We start from the raw sequence: 25,583 nt of genomic DNA on the forward strand, positions 1-25,583 counted from the left end.
AAGTTCTCAAAGAAATGACCCAACTCAGAGTAGTAGTGAGGCTCTACCTCACATTATTAGTATTTCTGACAGCATCGCTCATACCAGGAAAAAGAAGTGTTGCAAAAATAAGAGTAGAGGGTGCCTGGGTGGCTCAGTGGGTTAAGCCTCTGCCTTAACATGGCTCAGGTCATGATCTCAGGGTCCTGGGATCAAGCCCTGCATCAGGCTCTCTGCTCAGCGGGGAGCCTGCTTCCTCCTCTCTCTCTGCCTGCCTCTCTGCCTACTTGTGATCTCTGTCTGTCAAATGAATAAATAAAAATCTTTAAAAATAAGTAAATTTTTAAAAATCTTTAAAAAGTGTATAATATAAAAATCGAGTGTGACTGGGGGAGGGGAGGGAATGATGGTTTAAGCAATTTAACCTTCACTTAGCATAAGGAGTGGTCAAAAGAGCATATCTAAATTTTTTGAATAAAATGATGGTAGTGGGGCGCCTGGGTGGTTCAGTTGGTTAAGCATCTGACTACAGCTCAGGTCACGATCCTGGGGTCCTGGGATGGAGCCCTATGTCGGGCTCCCTGCTCAGCAGGGAGTCTGCTTCTCCATCTCCCCCTCCCCCTCCCCCATTTATGTTCTCACTCTCTTTCTCTCAAATAAATAAATAAAATCTTTTTTTTTTAAAGCTGGTAGTATACACATATTGTTTAGAAATTCAGAAATAGGTAAATGCCAAGCTAAAAGAGAAAAGAATGACTGCCTGGTGAGACGGGGAGGAGTAATGAGGGGTTTTTTGAGAACTGGTTATCTTTTCAACTTATATGCTTGCATTACTTTGAAAATCTAAAACTTAAATTTTAAAAAACTATTCCAGAAAAAAAAAAAAAGGACAAAGAAATAGAAGCCTGCCTAGTCAGCCCAGAAACCTGATACAAAAGCTTTTTGCACCCTCCAACTTCAAATGCCAATGCCACATCTAAAAAAACTTGAAAGGTAAGAAGATGATGAGGAAACCATCCCACAGGGGAGGCAAAGACCACGGTGTTTTAGGAAGACGAGCAGGTGACTCAGAAAACATCCCAGCACTTTAGTCTGTTGCCCTAATTTGCAGGCTGCCTGCAAGGCCAGTGTATCCCGCGGCCCTGTCCCCTGCTTCTTTCCCAGTCTCTGAGCCACAATGTCCTTACAGCCCCCTTTCCAGCGCCTTCATGTTTCATCAGCTCCAGCAGCGACACTGAAGGGAACAGACCCCAGTGGAAACAGTTCAGATCAGCAAGAAACAGAGAGAAAGTTCGGCATCTTCCTATTTCCAGCACTACCCAGGCGCAGCTCTGGGGACACCAGACCCCGTGACAATGCAAACGGAGAGTCTGCTCTCATGGCCACTGTCCCCAATGAAGGCACGATGGCCCAAATCAGCAAAACTGTACTTTTTCCCACACGAGGGCGTGAAAGAGGGTCACCAACATAGATCTAGAAATCTCACCCATGAGCCAAGCCAGGCGTTTAAGCAAAATCAAGAACAAGCAAAGAAAAAGATGTTTAATCATGATTTTATGCCAACAAGTCCAGTGAGGACCATGTACCCCAAATCCCGGGAATAAAAAATATGAAAATACGAACTCTGTATGCAAAACTAACACCCTTACCTGACACGGTTGGCACTGCCCTTGCTCCCCTAAGCACAGAACTTGCCTAGATTGTATGCATGTGGCTGCCACAAACCCTTAATGACCATTATAGAGAATTTGGAGGCCTTCATGGGCTAAAAATAAATACATCTCGGCGCTGCCCCTAAGTGGGCCCCACGTGGCTGTGTGTGGTGACAGGAATCACACCAGTGTCACTGACATCACACGGTACCCAGATCTGAGGTTCCTAGCAGCCAGAGGCCAGGATGACAAGGTCTGGATGAAGCTACAGACCCAAGATGTGACTGCAAGTCAGTCTTTAACCTTCACAGTAGACGTCATCAGGCGTGGCTTTGTGGCAGCCGCAGCGGTTCTGGGTCGGGGGCGGGGGGCGGGGGCGGGGAGATCCACGTGAAAGCTCTTGTTCCCAGCGTTTTCCTTGCTAAATGATTTGTCAGGGTGGGAGAAACAGTCTGCAGATAATGGAGGAGGAACAATGTGCCCCGGTTCTTTACAGAACCTCATGGAGGGAGAATGCATGAGACAGTGGCTTCGTACAAAAGGAACTTTGTCAAGGAAATCAACAACAGCTCGCTGTGAGTGTGCTTGGTGCGGAGGCAAAGAGTACAATCAAACACAAGACAGGGGGCCCTGGTTAGTCCTGAGAGTGCACATTTTACAGGGGGGACGTGCTGACTTCTCGTGGGCCGGCTGCTGGGTGAGCTGAATTACGGGAGCTCTGACCCCAAAAGGGCCACAGGTGGGCAGCACAGGTCATAAAGCAAAATATTATGAAACACGAAAGCTGTCCCTCGTTAGAAGTGCTAAGAAATCTTTTTTTTTTTTAAATGTGGATAAACAGGAATTCTACGAGACCACCGAAAATGAGCTGTTTATTCTCTGCGTTAAAGCCTCGGAATTGTTTTGGGAAAAGGAAACTTCTCATGTGCTTTCTTCACTTGGAGCAATGTTTGAGTGGGTAAAAGACAAACAGTGTTGTCCAAAACACAGGATTCTTCCCAGGCGGTGACTCACATCGTGGGTCATGGTGCACAGCTGTGCTGGCCCACGGGGCCGACCTGCTGTCTCCACACCCTCGTCCCCACCCCGAGCGTGGCATCCATTTGCCTTCTAGATGCCCGATGCCCATCCCCCGCCGGCTGACGGAATGGTCTGGCTCCTGGGGATGGGGACGAGGCTGAGGACGCACCTGGTCACTGCGGCGGACTCCGTAGCGCAGCTCATTCACGAAATGTTCGCAGTTCTCACAGGGCAGCGAATAGGGCAGCTCCCGCCCCACCAGCTCCTCCGCCCGCTGGACGATTTTGCTGGGAGGCAGTGGGGAGTACTTATCATCATGTTTGTTATTGACCTGGTACTTGTCTCTCCCAACCACATCACACAGCAGTTCCTTCTTCACTACGGCCTTCTCGGTCAGGGTGGACATGATGCTGGCCGCGCCAGCTCCCGCAACTTCGCCTAAGGATTCACAAAGAGGAAACAGAGGGATCGGTGCTGGGCAGGCCTGTATGGATCCATCCACAGGCCCTTGGCACCGTCCACAAGAGCATGAGCAGAAGGGAAGGGAAAAGGGACTAAGGTCAGTCACAGGCTGTGTGGCTTTGGAGAAGGTGCTTGTGGTCTCTGGGCTCTGGCTTCCTAAACTGAAATGAGGAGTGGTAACGTTTCTAGAGAAGTGGACCTTCTACACCTGTGGCTCCTCTGCGGCCCTCTTGGTTATGCAAATATGGGCTGAGAAGCCCCTTCTCCCTGGGGGAACAGATTATGAACCTTCTGTGATTCCATCAAGGTCAAACTCCCTTGACAAGTACAAAGCTGATGACTGCAGAAAAGGGGGATGGATGAGGAGTTCCCACCCTTCTTGGAGCAAAGGGACCAAAACCCTGCAGCAACTCCTAGAGGTGGGTCCCCAGGGAGACCCAGTAGGTACACCCGGCACAGCCCTTACTGAGGTTGAAAGGCTGGAAGGGGCAACCAAGCTCCAGAAATTAAACTCCCTGTGGAATACTATTCTGCCATGAAGAGAGATCTTGCCATTTGCAGCACCATGAACGGACCTACAGGGTATTATGCTCAGTGAAATACATCAGACAGAGAAAGACAAATACCGTATGATTATGATTTCACTCATATGCGGAATCTCAAAAATAGATCAAATGATTACAGAAATTAACAAAAGGCAGAAACAGACAGAGAATGAACTGGTGGCTGGTTGCCAGAGGGGAAGGAGAGGGGAGATGGGCAAAATGGGCGAGGGGAAGTGGGAGGTACAGGCTCCCAGTTACACGCGGCAGAAGTAAGTCACGATGATAAAGGGCACAAGCATGGGGAATAGAGTCAACAGGGTTGTACTACACTCCACAGGGACAGGTGGTAGCTACATTCGCGGTGAGAACAGCATACCATATAGACCTGTCCAGTCACGGCCCCGTACACCTGTAACTAATGGAACATTGTGTGTCAACTACATTTCAAGTAAAAAAATAGAAAACTCAAAAGAAAGGGAATCTAGGGTCCATCCAAGGACCAGGATGGTTGGGAGGGGAAGCTGACATCAGCACAAGACCGGGCAGCCGGTCTTGTTGGCTCCCAAGGCAGCCAACCTACACAGCTGGGGATGATGGCAAAAGAAGTGGGCCCCAGAGACCCACTGTCCCTCAAAGAGCCTCTGTGGCCCTGCTGGGATGGGATCTCCAAGGCCCTTTCCCACAGGGGAGGCGTCTTGTTAGGCGGGCCACAGACAGTCTTCCACGTGACACCACGGGACAGCCACAAGCAACAGCAGGAAGGGCTGCTCAGATTCCAGGTCTTTCAAAAGACGATTAGCCCCCGTTGCCCTGAGTAGATTCCTGAGATTTTGGAAGAGGAGTTCAGGGGAGTTCAGACTTGCTACCAGCGGGGCGGGAGGCGTTTGAGGGAGTCACTGGAATAAAGAATAGAGCTGGTAGCATGCAGAGCTCTGAGTCTGGGGAGGGGGTTAGCCTGGGAATGGGACCAGGTGAGTTTCAGCCCCCAGGCAGGGAGCATGGCAGGGCTGAGACAGGGGTGAGGTAAGCAGGGTGCCTACAGCACAAAATTTAAGGAAGCTCCAACTCTCAGGGCCAGGCCCGTACAGAGTCAATCCCTAAGAGTGAGGCTTCCTTAAGCTTCGCGCTGTGGGTGCCACTCTGGTGGGAAGTTCCATAGGGGAACTCTGGGTTTGGATTCTGGCTGTATCACTGAGTGGTCCTGACATGCCACGTAACATTGCTGAGCCAACACTGGCCACAGTACAGTCTTGGAAGCTTCCTCTAGGCGTGATGGAAAAACCAGGCAAGAATTTTAAGGCGTTTTCTTCCTGACTGGTCTTGGGTGAGTTCTGTCTCAGAGCTGGTGAGAAACACCCCCACACCCTGGTCATTGCCTTTTCCTCATCCCCCCAGGGATCTGCCCTATCAGCTTGGGGTGCCGTGATGGGAGAGATGGCCAGGCGAGATCTGGCGCTCCAGCGTGGTTAGGTACCAATAGCAAGATGTCTTCAGGAAATGCCAAAATTGGGCACCCTGCCCCCAAGTTCGAAGCCACAGCCATTAGGCTAGATGTCCGGTTCAAAGGCATCAGCCTCTCGGACTACAAAAGAAAATACGTTGTGTTCTTCTTCTGTCCTCTTGATTTCCGCATTGTGTGCCCCATGGAGACCACTACTGTCAGTGATTCAGAATTTAAGAAACTCAAGTGCCAAGTGGCTTGTTTGTCTGTGGATTCTCATTTCTGTCACCTGGCATGGACTGACACACCCAAGAAACGAGGAGGACTGGGACCCATAAACATTCCCCTGGTATCAGACCCCACGTGGACCCTCACTTAGGACTGCAGAGTCTTAAAAGCTGCTGAAGGCACCTCATTCAGGTGCTTCTTTACTCTTGACGATACAGTTTCCTTTGGCGGATGACTGAGGATGACCCCCCACCCCCAGTCGGCCACTCTGTGGGTGAGACTCTGAGACTACTTCGGGCCTTCCAGTTTACTGAGAAGCCTGGGAAAGGGCCCCCGGCTGGCTGGAAGCCTGGTAATGATACCAGCAAGCCTGCCACGCAGAAGAGCAAAGAATAATTCTCCAAGCAGAAGCGAGCACTGGGCTGTTTTAGGACCAGGCTGCCGTGGGCGGCCAGGAAAACAAAATCTCTTGTGCATATACTGTCATGCTGAAAACACAAGACTTTAGATCCAGTGCGGATGTGGTATGGGGCAAGACAGGCCTCTCCTGCAGGGGCTGGGGCGGCCAGCCTTCCTTCCTCTGCAGAGAATGGCCTGAGCCACGCTATAGGGTAGATCAACTGATGTGAGAGAGCCAGTGGCGAGACACCGGTTTTGATCTTTTGTGGTTTCTGTTAAACTTGAGCAGAGGGGGAAAAAGAAAAAAAAAAAGAATTTAAAAGAGAGAAGTAACATAATCCAATTCATACTTTAGAATGATCGTGAGGGCTGCCCAGGGAAGGACGGGTGGAGCACGAGCGGGCAAGAGGCAGAGAGAACAGCCACAAGCTGCAAAGCTTCAGATGGGCAAGACAGTGCAGATGGTGAGAAGTGATCAGACCTGGAGTCTCTCTTGGAGAGGGAGGCAACCTGATTTCCTGTTGCATTAGATACGGGGTGGAAAAGATCGAGGATGACACCTAAATTCTGGCCTCCAGCAGTTGGACAGCGTCATTCACAGGAGCCTTTCTTTCAGGGCATGTCAAGTTCAAGGCGCCAATCCGACACCCACGTGGAGATGCCAAGTATTCAAGAGGTTATACAACTCTGAAGCTGAGTGGGGAGGCCTATGCTGAGGGGGGCTTAGGAAACATCCACCAACGGAAAGTACTAGAAGCCAGGGGCCCGAGGAGATCCCCTGGGTAGAGTAAGGATGAGGGATATCGAGGAAGAGGAGGAGCCCACACAGGAGACTGAGAAGGAAGGCCCCAAGTGAGAGAGGAAGAAAGACAGGCTTCCAATGAAGATCAGAGAGAAGTCACTCGTGTCAGATGCTACTGAGAAGCCAAGTCAGCCTTGACCGGAAGATCAACCTTCGGCTTTGTCAAGATGTGGAGGGTCTTTTGGTAGCCTTGATAAGTGCTCCTTTGCTTATCAGCTCAGAGGGCTGGTGGAGGGACCCAAAGACAGAATGACAAGAGGAAGTGGATGATGGAAGGTTCACTCTACAGGAAATTAGCTAGAGAAGACGTGAGGTCAAGGGGCTGTTTGTTCAGGAAGTTATTACAGTAGTTTCCATGCCATTTGGAATAACTGAGCAGAGAGGGGGACCAAGAGAATACAAGAGGTGAGGAATTTGAGGAGCAAAGGCCTCACAAAAGTCAGAGAGGGGGTCCAGGACCCACATACAGAGGCTGGCTTTTTTTTTTTTTTTAAGATTTTTATTTATTTGACACAGAGAGAGAGAGAGAGAAAGCACACAAGCAGGGGGAGCTGCAGGGAGAGGGAGAAGCAGGGAGCCCGATGTGGGGCTTAATCCCAGGACCCCGGGATCATGACCTGAGCCCAAGGCAGATGCTTAACCAACTGAGCCACCCAGGTGTCCCCAGAGGCTGGCTTTTTAAACAAGGACAGGGGCATTTTCTTGCATCTTAACCAAAGAAAAGGCAGACTAGGAGGGTGCAGACTGTGGTGTGGTTCATCGGGCTGGGGAAGGTGCCACACACTCTGGTTCCTTCTGATTCCTCTGTATGTACAGGGTGAGGCCATCAGTTAGGGATAAAGGGGTGGACAAAAGACAAAGAATGTCACAGCTACCATGTACACAGCAGCCAAACACGGGAACCAGCCAGTGTCCTTCAGCAGAAGCATGTGTAACAGGCTGCGGTATTTTCATATAACAGAAAACACACAGAATGCAAGAGAAGTCCTCCTACGGCTCACAGACCGAGGACTCTCAGGGGCAAGGGAGGAAGCCAGACACAAAAAAAGCCCAGGCTTTGCAGCTCCTCCCACACGAAGGTGTAGAACAGACAAAACTAGTTCACAGCCAGAGAAGCTCTCAGAGCGGTTGTCTGTCGGGAAGAGGAGGGTGGCTGCAGAGCCATGTGGGAGCCTCGTAGGGTAGTGGAAATGTTCTAGATCTTGATCTGGGTCACTGTCACATGGATGGAGGATTTATTTTTTTAATTCATTGACTATACACTTCACTATATTTTCACACTTTACTGTATTTATGTTATACCTCAGTTTAAGTTAAAAGTTTAAGAAAAGGGGGGGGCGCCTGGGTGGCTCAGTGGGTTGAGCCTCTGCCTTCGGCTCAGGTCATGATCTCAGGGTCCTGGGATCAAGCCCCGCATCGGGCCCTCTGCTCAATAGGGAGCCTGCTTCCCCCTCTCTCTCTGCCTACTTGTGATCTCTGTTTGTCAAGTAAATAAATAAAAAATCTTTAAAAGAAAAAAAAAAGTTTAAGAAAAGGGGTGGGGGAATTCTCACAATTTTTCTCCTAGAAAAGCACTCTTAGCTTCAGTTTATAGATAAGGAAACCGAGACTGGAGAGTAGAAACTAGATTCCTCACCAAGCCCACATCCCAAAAGCCCATGCTCTCTCACGGAGTTTTACACGGAAGAGGTGAATAAGTTTAATTAAAACCCACGGTATTTAAAACCATCAAAACCAGAGCCATCCCCTTGGAAGCCCACCTCAGCCCCTGTAGGGGACCCCAGGATTCCAAGGAGCAGAGTTTGAAAACTATTGCCCCATACCAACCTTCCTTCTTGCAGCACTCAGGAACCAACCACCAGTTGGGGACCAATGAGGGAGGTGGATTTCCCTGTTACCCACAGCTGCCCCATCTCCCACTCCTCCCAGCCCAGCATGGTGGAGGCCCTCAGTGCCCTTACTTGGCGGGGCCAGGTGGACCACGTATCCATCGCCAACGTAGATGGCCCAGTGTCTGTAGAAAGGGCGGAAGATCTCAATCAGGTCTCCAACCTTGGGCTCTGGCTGCAAAACCAAGAACAAGGCTATTAGAGGTGGTGCGAGTGAGACCTTGGAACCAGGTGGCAGAGGCTGGGGTCCCTTGCCAGAGGCCATCAGATTGGGAGGGTGTCTCCCCGACGTTCCCCAGCTGGCCTAGGGCCTGACCAAGAATTGGCCTGTCTCTGGCCATAGTGTCCTCCTAGCTGCTCACCCGATGATGAGTGGCTGAGTGTGTGCGTGTGAATGTGAGTATACGAGTAAAGGACATTCCTTTCTCCTGTGCACTAGACTCACACCAACGCTTCCGACACCAGATCCGTGGTTTCTCCACACCACGCAATCTAGTCCTCGGTGGAAACGGACTGGATATCCTACAGTTTATCTCAATTATGACGCTAACTGCCCGGACCTAACGCAGACCCCAGGGGTGAAGGGCTCAGTCCCACCAGACTGCCCCCCCCCCCAAACTCAGCTGCCAGCCACACGTCCAGATTGTCCCCTGCGCTTCTGACTTACTAGCTGTAAATCAGGGGCTTCCATAACCTCCTCCTCTGCTAGAATGGCTCATAGAACTCAGGAAAACAGTTTACTTAACTAGATTACCAGCTTTTTATAAAGAATACAACTCAGGAACAGCCAGATGGCGGAGTGGCGGAGTGGCGGGGGAGGGGCACAGCTGCCACGCCCTCTCCAGGGGCCAGTCTCTCAGCACCTCTGTGTGTTGACCAACCCAGAAACTCCCCAACCCCTTCAGTTTTTACCGGGGCTGTGTTACACAGGCAGGGTTGATTATGTCATTGGTCCTAATGATTAACTCACCATCCAGCCTCTCTCCTCCCAGCCCCGGAGGTAGGGCTGAAATTTCCAGCCCTCTAATAGGTGTGTTCCTCATCACCTCATTAGCATAAACTCAAGTGGGGATGAAGAGGGTTTATGATGAATTACAGAAGACTCTCATCTCTTATCATTCCGGAAATTACAAGGCTTATAGAAGCCCAGTGCGGGGAATTGGGGGAAAAGACCAAAACTCTATCTCTTATTACTTCCCAAGCAGTGTGTGTAGGGATGAGTGTTGTGTGCTGGGGAAGGTGGGGAGCAGCAGCTAGGAGCCCTGCCCTGCTGAGGATCGGGGAGTACAGAGCAGAGCTGGAGAAAACCTCCAGAGGTTCAAGATCACTTCCATTCAGCATTATTGAGGCGCCAACAACAGACACTACCAAGTGCTGGGGGTGCGGGGCATTCGATTTGGACCAGAATCAGGGGTGACAAGCTTCTCTGGTCCAAGCCAATCCTAAATCTCTTTAATGAGCGAGGCAACTATCCCTTTAGAAGACCGAGAGAAGGATCCCCTCTGTCCTCTGGCCAAGTCTTCGGGAGTGGACTCTGACCTGCTTGCTCCTCGTGGCCAGACCCGTAGGGATTTGCCTACATCCCACCACCAAGCTCCATGGACCTAACTGAGAGAGTCCGTCAAGGATGGCCCGGGGAGGACTCACCCCTGCATGGCCTGCCTTGGGATAGAAACAAAGGAAGTGGGAAGAGCCAATCACAAACTCCACGAGGCCTATGAAGCAAGGTCAATAGCAGCGCACTTCCATTTATATAAACATTAAAACTGAAAATCTGTGTTACATGTGGCAGGAAAAACATCCTTTCACAGAAATGTTATGTATAAATAACATTTATTTAAAAAATTTAAAAAAATGTTATGTATAAATAATCTCTTATGCAGTGATTGTAATTAGTCTGCCAAAAAGAAGGCACCCAAACCTTACAGAGAACCTATTTCGGAATAATAGACAATGGTCGCAATTTATGGATCCCACTTGCTTTCCAGAATAAAAGGAAAAAAATATTGTTGGTAAGAATTAGGGAACCTTCAGAAATCCCCCAAAGGGAATTTAACTGGTGGGGGAGAAGGGTTCCTCCACGAATAAGCAAGGACATAAAGACAAGGCAGGCATCCTGCCCTGGGGAAGGCCACGGATTCAACAGAAGACAGTGTGGGCGCCTGGGTGGCTCAGTTGGTTAAGCAACTGTCTTCAGCTCAAGTCACAATCCCAGAGTCCTGGGATCGAGTCCCACATCGGGATCCCAGCTCCACAGGGAGTCTCTTTCTCCCTCTGACTTTCTTGCCTCTCATGTTCTCCCTCAATGTCTCTCTCTCAAATAAATAAATAAAATCTTTAATAAAAACAAACAGGAGACAGTGTGAACATCAGTAATACAATGTCAAGGAATGAGCAGTCAGTGGTACACAGACCCGAGGAACTCACTGTGCTCCGGACAAATACCAGAGAAAGGTGGCCTACATGTTGAAAGACGCCTGAAAAAAAATTTTTTTATTACAATGACAAAAATATCTACAAAGAAATTCACCATAAACACCCCATGATAATGGGGCAGCAAATGCATGGTGATGAGTAGAAGAAGCCATACCCCAAAAGCAAGACAACATCATATCCCATTTATGTCCCATTCCAGAAAAGGTATCATTATAGGACAGAAAGTGATCAGTGATTGCCAGGTGCTGGGAGTGAGGTGGGGAGCAGACGACAAAAGGGCAGGAAGAAACTGGGGGAGGAACTGAGCTTCCCCAACTGTTCCGTGTCTGACGGTGGTGACAGTTACACAGTTGTATGTTTTGATGAAAACTCATAGAAACAAACACTAACGGGGGGCCTGGCTGGCTCAGTGGGTGGAGTGAGCGACTCTTGATTTCAGAGTTGTGAGTTCTAGTCCCATGCTGGGGTAGGGATTGAAAAAAAACAAATATAAACTTTTTAAAAAATTATTTTTAAAAAAAGAAATGAACACTAAAAGGAATAAATTAGACTTCAGGTTTTTTCAACACAAAATTTTTTTAATGTATTTAATTTTTTTTTTTAATTTTGGGGTACCTGGGTGGCTCAGTCAGCTAAGCGGCTGCCTTCAGTCGGGTCATGATCTCCAAGTCCTGGGACAGAGACCCCAGTCAGGCTCCCTGCTCCACAGGGAGTCTGCTTCTCCCTCTCCCGCTGTCCCTCCCCCCACTGCTCATGCTCTCTCTCACTCTCAAATAAATAAATAAAATCTTTAAAGATATTTGAGAGAGAGAGAGAGAGCACAAGCAGGGGGAGAGGGAGAAGCAGGCTTCCCACTGAGCAGGGAGCCCAATGTGGGGCTCAATCCCAGGACCCTGGGACCATGACCTGAGCCAAAGGCAGCTGCTTAACCGACTGAGCCACCCAGGGACCCTCAAAACTTTTTAAATTTTAATAGCTGTCTACAGTTTGAAAGGAAAAAAGTATTGATTTTTAAAATACACAATCAAATTCCCTGCCCCTTTCAAGGGCAAAGGTACCTATTTCCAAATATGCACAAGGTCAAAACATAATATCACTCAAGGACACTTTTTTAAAACAAAGTGATGGGGCGCCTGTGTGGCTCAGCCGTGGAGCATCTGCCTTCGGCTCGGGTCATGATCCCACGGTCCTGGGATCGAGCCTGGCATTGGGCTCCTTGCTCGGCAGGGAGCCTGCTTCTCCCTCTGTCTGCCGCTCCCCCTCCTTGTGCTCTCTCTCTGTGTCAAATAAATAAATAAAATATTTTTTAAAAGATAAAAAATAAAAATGAAGTGAAAGAGAGTGCCTGGGTAGCTCAGATGGCTAAGTACCTGCCTTCAGCTCAGGTCACGATCTCCAGGTCGTGGGATCAAGCCCCACGTGAGGCTTCCAGCTCAGCAGGGAGCCTGTCTCTGCCTCTCCTTCTGCCTCTCCCCACTACTCGTGCTCTCTGTCTCTCTCAAGGGAATAAATACAATCTTTAAAAAATAAAGTGAAAGGTGGTGGACTGATCTGCGGAGCCCTGCCCTCTAGTTTCTAACTAGTGCAAGGACTCCATGTTCACATGGCAACAGGGATAAGCTTTTAGACACAGAGCTAAGTGGAAACATGAGAATGAGCTCTGCAATGCAACCCCACTTGTATCAATTAAAGATACACACACACAAACCAATGATACACATCTTAGAAGAAGCACACCTGAAAACATCATTTTAAAAAACCAACAAGAGGGGTGCCTGGGTGGCTCAGTGGGTTAAGCCGCTGCCTTCGGCTCAGGTCATGATCTCAGGGTCCTGGGATTGAGTCCCGCATCGGGCTATCTGCTCTCTGCTCTCTGCTTCTCTCTCTCTCTTTCTTTCTGCCTGCCTCTCAGTCTACTTGTGATCTCTCTGTCAAATAAATAAATAAAATCTTTAAAAAAATAAAATAAAAATAAATAAAAAATAAAAAACCAACAACAAGAACAGAAGCATATGGACTAAAGAACACACACTAAACACACCAGGATGCTGGCCGCTGGGAAGATGGGGGAAGGCATGATAATATCAGGAAACCAAAGAAACCTAAGCCAAAAACCCACAAGACAGGGGTCACGTAGGGACCAGTGGGGACAGGGTGCCACGCACTGAGACAATGAATGTCGTCACCCTCTATCATAAAATCCAGCTAGAGAAACAACTCCATTGAGTCAAAGCGAAGAACTCCAGGAACCAGGTTATAAAATTAGACGTATGAGAACAGCAGCCCAGGTGTCAAATTGGTTGCCTCTGCTTATTTTTGTATGCAAGCTCAGAACGGTTTTTACATTTTGAAAATGGTTGGGGGAAAGTCAAAAGAAGGATGTTCTGTGACACGTGCAATTACAGGACACTCAGACTTGAGCGTGCACAAAGCTTTATTGGCACACGGCCACACCCCATTCATTTACATCTCGTCCTGGGCTGCTTTCTCTCTACAGCAGATGGGCTGAGGAGTGGCAATGGAGACCGTGTGACCTAAAATCTTCCACTCTCTGGCCCTTTACAGAGAAAGCTTGCCAGCTCCTGCTGTAAGAGAATGGACTGTGATGCCTCCCGCACTCATTCCACAGTCTCGGGGGGATTCGCTGCCAGGTGGTTCTTCCTAGGAAGAAGGGGGCTAGCAGGAGGCCCCAGGAAGAGAGCTCGCTCTCCAGCCCAGGGCTCAGGGGAGTCCCAGCCCGCACAGTAACCAGGGCTCCACTACGCAACAACGCAATGCAGGCTCTAACAAGGGCAAAGCTGAGACTCTGAGCCCACGGGATTTCAGAACAAAAGGTCTTTATCCTTCCCACAAAAGCAGGATTACAAAGAACTGCATTAACAACCGTTTTCCTTAGCAAGCAAACTGAGGACCAATTTCTGGCCTCCGAAATTATCGGAAAAACAACCTAAATAATCATTAATAGGACCAATTAAATAAATGATCCTGCATTCATATGTCCATATGTACATACTGCCGCTAGAGAAAACAAGATGGAGTTATGTGAGCTGACGTGGAACTGGTTGAGAAAAGCACATTGAAAAACATTAATATCCCATTTTTGCTTAGAATACATTTTAAAAAATTAAAATAAAATAAATACTTTTTTATACATTTATAAGCAAAGTGTACTATACATTAAGCATGATCTGAAGAAAATACACCAAAATGTTGTATATTTTATACAGTGGGGGTTTGGGATTCAGACTTTGACAAGTTATATTATTTCTTTTCTTTTTTAACCAATATGAGTCACTTTTATAATAAAAACTTTTTAAGATTTTTAGATGGAGAAAAAAAGTTCCTCAGGGGGATGAGCCTGAAGTTTTCTCTCTTCTTTATTTTTTAAAAAAGATTTTATTTATTTATTTGACAGAGAGAGAGATCACAAGTAGGGCAGAGAGGCAGGCAGAGAGAGAGAGGGAAGCAGGCTCCCCACTAAGCAGAGAGACCGATGCAGGGCTCCATCCCAGGACCCCGAGATCATGACACGAGCTAAAGGCAGAGGCCCCAACCCACTGAGCCACCCAGGCGCCCCAATCTCTCTTCTTTATTTTTTTAAAATATTTTAAGGATCTATTTATTTTAGAGTGAGAGTAAGAGAGAGAATGGGGGTGGGGGAGAGGGACAGTGAGAGAGAGAGAATTTCAAGCAGACTCCTCGCTGAGCACAGAGCCTGGCACAGGACTCCATCTCAGGACCCCATGATCATGACCTGAGCCAAAATCAAGAGCCAGTTGCTTTACTGACTAACCCACCCAGGTGCCTGATGCTTGAGGTGTTTTAATTGGAAAAGGTGAATATTATCTGTCACCAAAACCTCTTGAAAACATCTCCCACCTGGAACCTATAAATATGACCGTGTTAATGATTCCTAAAAATCAGTAACATTTAAATGTAGGATATGAAACTATAAACAGATTTTAAAATAATATAGATGCATTTGTATCAGGTCTTAGAATAAAGACACTCGAAGGATAAAAACCAAAGAAAAAGGCACAAAGGAAAAGAGTAAAAGGTTTTACGATTTTAAAAATGTTAAAGGTCTTATTATTAGAAATTTCTATCACTGCCTCTTATGTTCATGCTCCCTTTTAAGGGAAAATGATTGCTGCAGTCCCCATTACCTAGGCAGCTGCCATATTTCATATCCTGTGACCACTGCCTCCCACATCAGCTGGCTGGACCTAGAGAAGGCAAGTAGGCCTCATCCTCTGATCCTCCACATGTGTCCTTAAACTAAGACTTCTTTACTTGACCTAGCTTAAGTGGACAGCTTGCTACCAATAGCCAAATCAGCCAGACCAATACATTCTCTGCATTGAAAAACAACAACAAAAAAAAAACCCCACAAACTACCAAGATAAGCTGGAAGAAAATGACAGAAAATTTAATATCTTTAATATATGAAGAGTTTTTATGAATCAATAAAAATGATTTAAATTCCAAAATTAAAAAGGGGACAAAGGGCATGTTAAATAACTTTAAAAGGAGAAATACATATTACCACTAATTTAACTAAACATATTCTACCTCACTTGTAATCAAATAAATGCAAATTAAAAACTGGTTTGGGGGAAATTAAAATACTAATATTAAAAATAAGAAAAGATACAAGTAAACACACACTGTCATCCATTGCTGATGGTAATAAAAATCAGTACAACTCTTCTGAAGGGCAATTTGGCAATTTTTTTTTATAATAGTTAGTGACTACAATAGTAGCCAACATCTTTTTTTTTTTTTTAAAGATTTTATTTATTTATTTGACAGAGACCACAAGTAGGCAGAGAGGCAGGCAGAGAGAGAGGAAGGGAAGCAGGCTCCCTGCTGAGCAGAGAGCCCGATGCAGGGCTCGATCCCAGGACCCTGAGATCATGACCTTAGTTGAAGGCAGAGGATTAACCCACTGAGCCACCCAGACACCCCAATTTGGCAATTTGTATCACTAACCTTAAAAATATTCATACTCTTTGACTGAATTTCTGTTTAGAGACCAAATCTTAAGGAAATAATCTGAAATGCCCACAAAAACTGTCCATCAGAAAGTGACATCCAATGGCGAAACATCAGATACCTAAAAATCCTATGTAAAAAAATTATTTAATTCTTGCCGTATTTAGAGGTGCCTGGGTGGCTCAGTCATTAAGCATCTGCTTTCGGCTCAGGTCATGGTCCCAGGGTCCTGGGATTGAGCCCCGCATCAGTTTCCCTGCTCAGTGGGAAGCCTGCTTCTCCCTCTCCCTCTCCCTGTCCCCTGGCTTGTGTTCCCTCTCTCGCCATCTCTCTGTCAAATAAATAAAATCTTAAAAATCTTAAAAAATATATATAATTCTTGCTAAATTTATATACTAGGACACTATATGTTTTAAAGTTCTATTTTAGAAAAATACTTAATGACAATAAATGTCCATTACATAATGGTTAATGAAAAGCTTTATACAAAACAGCATATTTTTTAAACTTTTTTTTAAAAAGAAAACACATAAAGAAAAGCTGTGGAAATACACCAAAATGTAAACTGTTTATTGGCAGTCAGTGATATCTGAGGTATTTTTTAATTCTTTTCTAGTTTTCCAAAATGCTTAAATACACATATATTCATTTTAGAAGCACACACACACACACACACACACACACACACCAAAAAAAAAAAAAAAACAAAACAAAAAAAAAACAAAAAAACCCTGACAAACATCAGAGTGTTCAGTTTGGGGTAAGCTATACGATGACCACTATGTAATAAAATAAATACACACCACAGAAAGACTAGAAAGATACACACCAACATCTTCACAGGGAATCCTTCTAGGTGTGGGGCTAGGGGCGGTTACTGGAATTATTTTGCTTCCTTCTCTCTTTCTGTATTTTCCAGCTCTCCTGCAATGAGCATTGTTAAGTTCATAGCATGCTTCCTGACATTTTATTATGAAAAATTTTCAAACATAAAATTTCAAGTCTCAAGCGTTCAAAACCGAAAGGGCTGTTTGGTGAACATCTGTGTACCCAACCACCTACTTGCTACACTTGTGTTACTGTAGTTGCTTTATTCCAAATACGCCCACCTGCTCATTCCATCTGTTGAGTATCTTTAAACTCTTCTTTTAAACTCAAATGATCGTTTTTTGCAAAAAGCAGAGGTTAAGCGCTAAGGGGATCCAGGACAATGATAAGGGCAATAACACTGTGTGACGTGGTCTAACTCTGCTCTCGAACCCACCAGGTTCCTGACTCTGAGCCTGCAGCCTTTATCCCCAGCTGTGGTTCTCGGACTCGAGTCTACACACAATTTGCTGCAGAGGGGGGTGCTGGCATGCTTCCAGGATCACCGTGCCCCTTTTTTTTTTTTTTAAGATTTTATTTTTATTTATTTGACAGACAGAGATCACAAGCAGGCAGAGAGGCAGGCAGAGAAAGAGAAAGGAGGAAGCAGGCTCCCCACTGAGCAGGAAGCCCGACGCGGGGCTCGATCTCAGGACCCTGAGACCATGACCCGAGCTGAAGGCAGAGGCTTAACCCACTGAGCCACCCAGGTGCCCCTCACCATGCCTTTTTAACAAATATTCTCCTCCGCCTTAGGGCAGTGCTGTAAGCAGCCAAGGATGCCCACCTCTGCATGCGAAGGTCAAAAAAAAACATTTATTTGCTCATTCACTCAACAGATGCTCACAGAGCTAGATTCCAGGCACCAACCTGGCACCTGCACTGTGTCTATGAACGAAATAAAAATCCCTACCTCCATGAGCTTTTGTTCAGTACCAGGGAGAGAGACAGAAATGTTTCCATTTCTTTTAAGCCTTAGTAAATAAGTAAATCATCTAGAATATTAGAAGAGATACCAAATAAAAAAGAAAGAAAAGGTAGGGCAGTGTTAAAGGAGCTGGAGGGGAGGGGGTGGGAGCAGTATTAAATGAGGGGTCTGGGAAGGCAGACAGTGGGCCCTGCAGATATCTGGAACATTCAGGCAGAGGGAGCCGCCTGAGCAATGGCCCCAGGTGTTTGAGGAGCAGCCCGGAGGCCAGGGTGGCTGCAGTGGAGGGGACAAAGGAGAAGAGAGGTGTGGAAGTGGTGTTGATGGCTCAGATGAGGCGGGGCAGTGGGGATGACAAGTAACGGGTTCTGGATTTCTATGAAGGTCAAACCTACAGGGTTTGCTGATGGAATGAGGTGGGGCATGAAGAAAAGTGGGGTCAAGATCACCCCAAGGTGATCAGGCCAGAGCAAGTGGGAGGCAGGATGAGCAGGCTCGGGAGAAGTGGGTGCCCCTGCTTGGGGTGCTGGGGTGAATCGCCCACCAGGTAGCCAAGTGGAGAAGCCAGGGAGGCAGCTGAAAACGGGCCTCTGGAGGTCAGGAGTGCGCTCGAGCGTGAGGGCCACTGGTGGCCTGCGTGAGCGCGGCTCCTCTCAGAGTTGGAGGCCAAAGTCAGGCTGAACAGGCGTAAGGGAGGAGGGGGAGAGGAGCTGCAGATGATGCTAGAAAAGGCGGCCCCTGAGATTTCTGGTGAAGTCCTGAAGCAGGTGAGAGGGTCCACATGTGGTACAGATGGAATTCCGACCAGAATCCTACACTCACCCCCTCACATCCTCCTGCAATCCGAGAAGGTGGTGGGGAGGGAGTGGCCTTAAGGGGGATGATGGAGACAGGGAAGCAGGGGTGCGGGCAGCCTGAAGCAGAAGCACAGCTGTGAGGGGACTGCCAGCTGCCCAGGGGGGCATTTTTTTAAAGTTTCCAGGTGGTTCTACAGTGCAGCCCAGAGTGAGAACCGGAGGAGAGGGTATCTGAGGGGAGAGAGCCGTGACCCTGAACGTCAGCCTGAGATGAGCAGACACACCTCATTTTGCACACGGGGAAACTGAGGCTGAAGGAGAGCAGGTCACTTACCCTCCGTCAGTCTGAAAGTGGCCCAGCCTCTTCCCTCACAGGAGAAAGGACACAGCCAAGCCCTCCAGCAGACGACTCGGTCCGCATTCACCCCTGCGGCTCTGATCCAGTGTGAGACCCTCAGCTGTGGGCCCCGGGCGGGACCAGAGAGCACAGCGACAGCACGTGCAGAAGAATTTTCAACCCAAGCAGTGAAACAAAACAAAAATAAATGTGCTTCTTGGGGCACCTGACTGGCTCAGTCAGGGGAGTGTGTGACTCGGAGGTCGTGAGTTCAAGCCCCGTGTTGGGTGTGGAGCCTACTTAAAAAGTAAATAAATAAAATAGATACTTTTTTTAAAAGAATGTTTTTAAAACATTAATTTAATTTAATTAGTTAATTTAATGTTTTTAAAGAATGTGCTCCGATTCACACACATCCGGTCCCATTTAGTCTCATTGGTCAGAGCTTTGCGATTTTTTTTTTTAATGAAATATTTCAGATGTACCCAAAAATACAGAAAGTAGGCTACTGAGCATGACTCATGAGCACGTCTAAATCCAGATGGATTTCGTTTTCAGAAAAGGCATACTGACTACAGCCTTGGGGCTCCAGAGTCAGACAGTCTGGGTTCAAATTTAGGCTCTGCTACTTCCTAACTGGACAGCCTTGGACAAGTTACCCAACTTCTCACAGCCTCAGTTTCCCCAGCTGTAAAGTGAGAGGAACTCACGGGGTTGTCCTGAGGATCAAACGAGGTAATACATACAAAACACTGAGCAAACACCACAAATATATAGGAAGACTTCGGTAAACGGCAGTTTTTGCTGCCACTGTCACTGGGTGTGTTTTCATTATGTTTGATTTGGAAAGTTCTCAGTTCCAGGACCAGCTGGAGATGCCGTGGAGGTTGTGAAACCAGCCTGAGAGCAGGTTCTCCTTGTTCTTAAAACCACATGCTGTGGCAAGTGTGGAAATTCTGATCTCAGCCCCTTCATTCCTGATGCTCTGGGGAAACTCCTGGAAAATTACAAGAAAGACCGAAGTCCAACGTGGGTGCTGAGAGGGGATTTTCCAGCAAAGTGCTGGGAGTTTGGTACCAAGGTTCAAGGAAAAAAGGAAACCTGGGCGGGGCTGGGCATCAATACTGACTATCCAAGTCTGTGTTTTCAGAAGCACAGCCCATGTCCACCCAAGATTCAGCCCCTCTCTGCTCTACTGCTGTGTGACCTTTAGGAATCACTGAGCCTCTCTGGGCTTCTCTGGTACAATGGAGCCATACAGACCCATCCAGCAGTTTGTGTGAGGAATAACTGAGATCATGGGGCAAAAGCTGTAAAACCAAGTACCTGGGAGAGGGTAGAGACCCTGCGCCCCTGGGTGGTTGGGTGCAGGAAGCATGTGCGGGAGGGAGGTCTAACCACCCACACTCTCCAGCCGCAGCCCTAGAGAGAAGGTAGAGGAGGGGTTGGGCTGACATATCACCTCTTCCCTTGCCAGCTGCTGAGAGAGGAACAGGGGCAGCTCTAGTGAGTACCAGGTCCAGCCCCTATGAGGATCCTAGAAAAAGGAGGCAAAACTTCCAGGGCCCTCCAGGCTCTTGGTCTCCAGGCTCTTGGCCTCCAGGCCTGAGGCCGGGGCTATGCATGAATCAGGACTGCCTCCTAACTCCTCTGGAAACCAGGATGGCCACCGCCACTATCAGCACTACGTGCACACGAGTTATCTGGAATTCTTAACAGCCGCCATATTTTATGGGTCAGGAAACAGCTCAGAGATGGGAAGTAACTTGCCCAAGTTTTCAGTGTTCCCCAAGAAGCAGTGGGAAGATTCCACTGTAGGTTTTCCTGACTCCAAGGGCCAAATTCTTTCCACTATACCAAGGAGTTCGCACGAAGATACTGACTTCCAGTAAAAGCCACATGGTGAGCTTTGTCTCTACATCACGCTCATTCTAAGCAACTTTGGAACACGGAGAGGAGAGAAATGATCAGCACTGGCCCTGACCAGGAGGTGTCACAGGCTGAACTAACAGGCTCAGAGAAAAGGGGAATCTTCCTACGCTACTGGTGGGAATGCAAGCTGGTGCAGCCATTCTGGAAAACAGCATGGAGGTTCTTCAAAGTTCAAAATAGAGCTACCCTATGACCCAGCAATTGCACTACTGGGTATTTACCCCAAAGACACAAAGGTAGTGATCCAAAGGGGCATGTGCACCCCAATGTTTATAGTACCAATGTCCACAATAGCCAAACTATGGAAACAGTCCAGATGTCGATCAGCCAATGAATGGATGAAGAAGATGTGGTTCATATATACAGTGGAATATTATGCAGCTATCAAAAAAAGAAATCTTGCCATTTTCAACAATGAGGATGGAACTAGAGGGTATTATCCTAAGCAAAATAAGTCAACCAGAGAAAAATAATTATCATATGATCTCACTGATATGTGGAATTCAAGAAACAAAACAGGATCGTGGGGAAGAGAGGGAAAAATAAAACAAGACGAAATCAGAGAGGGAGACAAACCATAAGAGACTCTTAATCATAGGAGACAAACTGAGGGTTGCTGGAGGGGAGAGGGTGGGGGAATGGACATAAAGGAGGACACGTGTTGTAACGAACGCTGAGTATTATATAAGACTGATGGGTCTCATAAATCTACCTTAAAACCAATAATATGTTAATTAACTGAATTTAAATAAAAATAAAGGGCTCAGAGAAACACTGGCTGAACAGTAGACAAGCAGTCTCTCCATCCCAGGGAGGTCCGGGCAGCTGCTCTAACAACAAATGACATTCGACAAGCCCAAAGAGGCAGGCAGCCACACACTCAAAAGACCAGGAAGGTGGGAGCTGTATTCCTTGGGTGCAAATAGGGATAAGTTGTCCATGGACATTTTTAAAACCATAAGAACACACCTTAGGGGGGGCGCCTGGGTGGCTCAGTGGGTTAAGCCTCTCCCTTTGGCTCAGGTCATGATCTCGGGGTCCTGGGATCGAGTTCCGCATCGGGCTCTCTGCTCAGCGGAGAGCCTGCTTCCCCCTCTTTCTCTGCCTGCCTCTCTGCCTACTTGTGATTTCTCTGTGTGTTAAATAAATAAATAAAATCTTAAAAAAAAAGAAGAAGAAGAAGAAGAACGCACTTTGGGGTGCCTGGACATCTCAGTCGGGTAAGGGGCTGACTTTAGCTCAGGTCATGATCTCAGGGTCCTGGGATCAGGCCCTGCATCAGGCTCCCTGCTCAGTTGGGAGTCTGCTTGTCCCTCTCCCTCCGCCCCTCTCCCTGCTCATTTCCTCTCTCTCCTTCTCTCTCAAATAAAAATATTTAAAAATCTATTAAAAAAAACAACAATAGGGGCGCCTGGGTGGCTCAGTGTATTGAGCCTCTGCCTTCAGTTTGGGTCATGGTCTCAGGGTCCTGGGATCGAGACCCACATCAGGCTCCCTCCTCAGTGGGGAGCCTGCTCCCTCCTCTCTCTTCCTGCCTCTCTGCCTACTTGTGATCTCGCTCTCAAATAAATAAACAAAATCTTTTAAAAACAACAACAACAATAAAAACATACCAAAGGTTGGTCTGCTGTGTATCAGGTACCAATTTTAAAGAATATTAATGGTAAAATACTAGTGACTTAATTTTACTGATAAAATACTACTCACCCCTCCCCCAAAGCTATTTCCTTGAAGTTCTAATTGCTGTCATTACTATTAAGATTTAATTACATCCATGAGCCTCAAATGAGCACATTTTTATTTCTTTTTCTTTAAAAAACTTCATCTTCTACATGTAAGTTCGATCAGAGAACACTCCGTTGTTTAGTCTGCGGACACACAGACTCAGCTACTGTTCCAACAGTAAGTTCCAAGTGGCTCAGAGTGGTTCGAGCTCACGCTGGGCACGGTTTGTGTGCCGACTCTCAAGGTCCTGCATTTTCCTGTGTTTCAACACAGAAGACAGAAGAGCGGGCTCTCCCAGTGCCAGAAGAAACTAAAAGAGAAGTGGATCCCTTTTACTGAGAACTAGACTCATTCTAAAACAATGGATTAAATAAATGTCAGTGCCCACTATCACTCAACAGTTTCCTCTAATCTTTTGCAGAAGAAGGAAAACGGGAGAATTATGCCAAATAAGATAAAAACATATGATGAATTTTCTGGTGACAATGTTTCAGTGAAAATATTTCATATGTGGAGATATTGAAAAGCCACTAGATTGATTTTTTTTTTAAGACATAGGCAGTATTGTAATTTCTGGAATTTACTCCAAAATGTGATTTTTAGGAATTTCTATCAAACCTATCCTCACATTTAAGACTTTCCCTAGTTGTATATTTGTGATTTCATGTGAGAGGAGCTTTTGAAATTAAAATTAATAAAAAGTTCCCTTCAGTCAGCTGTGAGCAAAGACAGATGACAAATCGAGCTCAGCTGAATACGGAACATGAACATGCAAAGATCAATCCTGACAAAGTCACAGACAACTTTCCAGAAGTAAAAGTTCTAAAACAGAAACTGTCTTGTTGCTATTATTCGTGACCATGACCAATCTATAAGCTTTCTTTCAAAACTACATTCATGCAATTAAAAACTTATTTAAAAGATTTTATTTCTAAATTTTATTTTTTATAAACATATATTTTTATCCCCAGGGGTACAGGTCTAAAAGATTTTATTTTTAAGCAATCTCCACACCCAACATGGGGCTCAAACCCACGACCTTGGGATCAAGAGTCACGGGCTCTCCTGACTGAGCCAGCCAGCTGCCCCAAATTAAAAACTCCAAAACTCCTAATCCATGACTTTTTCCTATTTTTCTCCATAACATTTACCTTATTTTTCTTTTTCTTACTTTTTTTTTTTTTTTGCTTTTGCACTGGCATGATTCCACATACAAACCTCAATAAATAAGAAAATTTTCAGTTTCTTTCCTGGATACTCTTACTATCAGTTTCATGATTATTACTGAAAACAGTGTTGTCAGACCGAGGAGAGGGATGCTTAAAATGACCACTAGGGACATCATCTACGCCAGGTCCACCCTTTTCCAGTCCTGGCAGCATCTTTTTGTGTACTGAAATAGTAATACCAGTGAATTACAGGGGAGCACTCACTCTGCGTGGGGAGCACTCTTCCCAGCACGTCCTGTGTATTGAGTCTTATACACTCTGGGGAACCGACTGGCTTTGAGGCAAGAAGTGCTCAGAACAGCGGCCCCCGCAGGCCTGTGCCCCGCCAAGGGCTGGGTAGGAACACGACCCCAGGTGGGTCTACATCCGAGGCCGGTGCCCTGAATCCCTCTGTCACAGGTTCTGCTAGATCGAAGGGAAGCATTTGCTAAGCCCCTTTATGATTTCTGAACCAGATCACAGGTTAGAAAAAGAAAAAGTGAAAGCCGAGAAATTGCTGTCAGGGCTGATCATGGGGTGAGTCAGCCGAGACCAGAAAAGCCCGGAGAAAAGGTTAGACCCAGGCAGGGTCTGGAGCAGCAGGTGCAGACCAAACATCTGGCTCCAGGAGCCAGTCCAGATGTTCTGGTCTGACAGGCAGGAGGTGGGGGGAAATAGGACAGGGCCATCTGGGAGCAAGTTGCCCCTTGCTGCCTCCCTCCTCCCGGATGTCCTGCCTGCCCTGGCATTTGTTTCAAGAGGAGTACTGAGACATCTGGACCAGGAGCAGGCTAACCCACATGGGACACCTGATGGCCCGCGGCTGGGGGAGGTCCCACATCCCACTCCCAGTAACAACTCAGGCTCCAGGACAATGAGTCCCACTAAAACACAGCCCTCCTGCAGCCCACAATGCCCCACACTTACCATGGACGCACGCATCTTTTTCCGTCCTGTGGACCCTCAATTCCAGGCTGGAGTTGGGTGTATCCGCCGCCGTGTGAAGGCCTGAGGCAGGGGAAGCAGGAATTCATTATGTCTTTAATAGGGAACTGCGTTCCCAGGACCCCAGGATACCGCGGATTCTGGCAGAGATGGTGCGCAGTTCTCCTCTGACCCTTCCCAGGGCCACCCGCTCACTCTTGGCGTTCCTCACTGGCCCCCTCCCTATCCCTGAACTTGACTGTGAACTTATGAATCCCTTGAAGAGTCAGGGGAGGCTCACCAGACACCTGAGAGGCGGCGGCGCAGCCCGGGGAGGACGATCATTGTCGCCTACCCATGGTGGCGCTCGCGGCCCGGGGTGCCAGGGGGCGCGGCTGCTGGCAGGCTGCCCCCTCACTTGTTTACGCCCGCCTCCCCCAATTTCTCCGTCTCCCACGCGGCGTTCCTGGGGCTAGAGAGCCACCCCGAGCACCTCATCCTTCCTTAAGTTCGGGGAAGGGCCGCTCCACCCACCTCTCGAACTTGGGAGGCAGCGCACCGCCAAGGGACCGGGTTTAATGGCCGCAGAGGCTCCAGCCAGCGTAAGGTCACCCGGCTCCTCCCCGCGCGGCTGACTAATGAGAGCCTCGCTGAGCTCCCAGCCCCGCGGCAGGGACAGCCTGCTCCAGCCCCTGGGGCAAACGGGCAGGGATGCCTCCCACTCACCGCCACTCCCTACGCCCTCTCCACCTAGATGCGCCCCTGAACCCAGTTCCAGCGCCACCACCTCCTCGCGGATTCCACGTACGCGCCTCGGGCCGCCCATCTTGTAATACACGCCACCTGGATACACACCACGCTGGACTGTCATCCGTTTACTTATCTCCTCCAATCAAGTGGGCTTACAGTTTAAAACTATATTAAATTTGAAAACCATGTGAAGGCTTTCAGAAGTCCGGCAGAAAGAAAGCCCTTTTAACGATTGGGTCTTAAGCCATCAGATATCCCCCAAACCAG

General features: G+C 47.5%; 1 protein-coding gene and 1 pseudogene across 1 annotated transcript; one reads left to right on the forward strand and one right to left on the reverse strand.

The window, feature by feature from the left end:
- Positions 1–1,951: 1,951 nt before the first annotated feature.
- LOC116880598 (phospholipase A and acyltransferase 3-like) lies at positions 1,952–25,033 on the reverse strand. Its single transcript, XM_032879908.1, has 5 exons — positions 24,868–25,033; positions 24,570–24,650; positions 8,490–8,592; positions 2,646–3,089; positions 1,952–2,052 (listed from the first exon to the last, which is right to left on the reverse strand). Exons 2-5 carry the CDS (start codon positions 24,582–24,584, stop codon positions 1,952–1,954), a joined length of 663 nt encoding a protein of 220 aa, XP_032735799.1. The 5' UTR covers positions 24,585–24,650; positions 24,868–25,033.
- On the forward strand, positions 5,143–5,819 carry LOC116880239 (annotated as a pseudogene).
- Positions 25,034–25,583: the final 550 nt, after the last annotated feature.

The sequence above is a fragment of the Lontra canadensis genome, unplaced genomic scaffold, assembly GCF_010015895.1.
Source record: "Lontra canadensis isolate GAN:19392208 unplaced genomic scaffold, GSC_riverotter_1.0 scaffold66, whole genome shotgun sequence".
Classification (NCBI taxonomy): Eukaryota; Metazoa; Chordata; class Mammalia; order Carnivora; family Mustelidae; genus Lontra; species Lontra canadensis.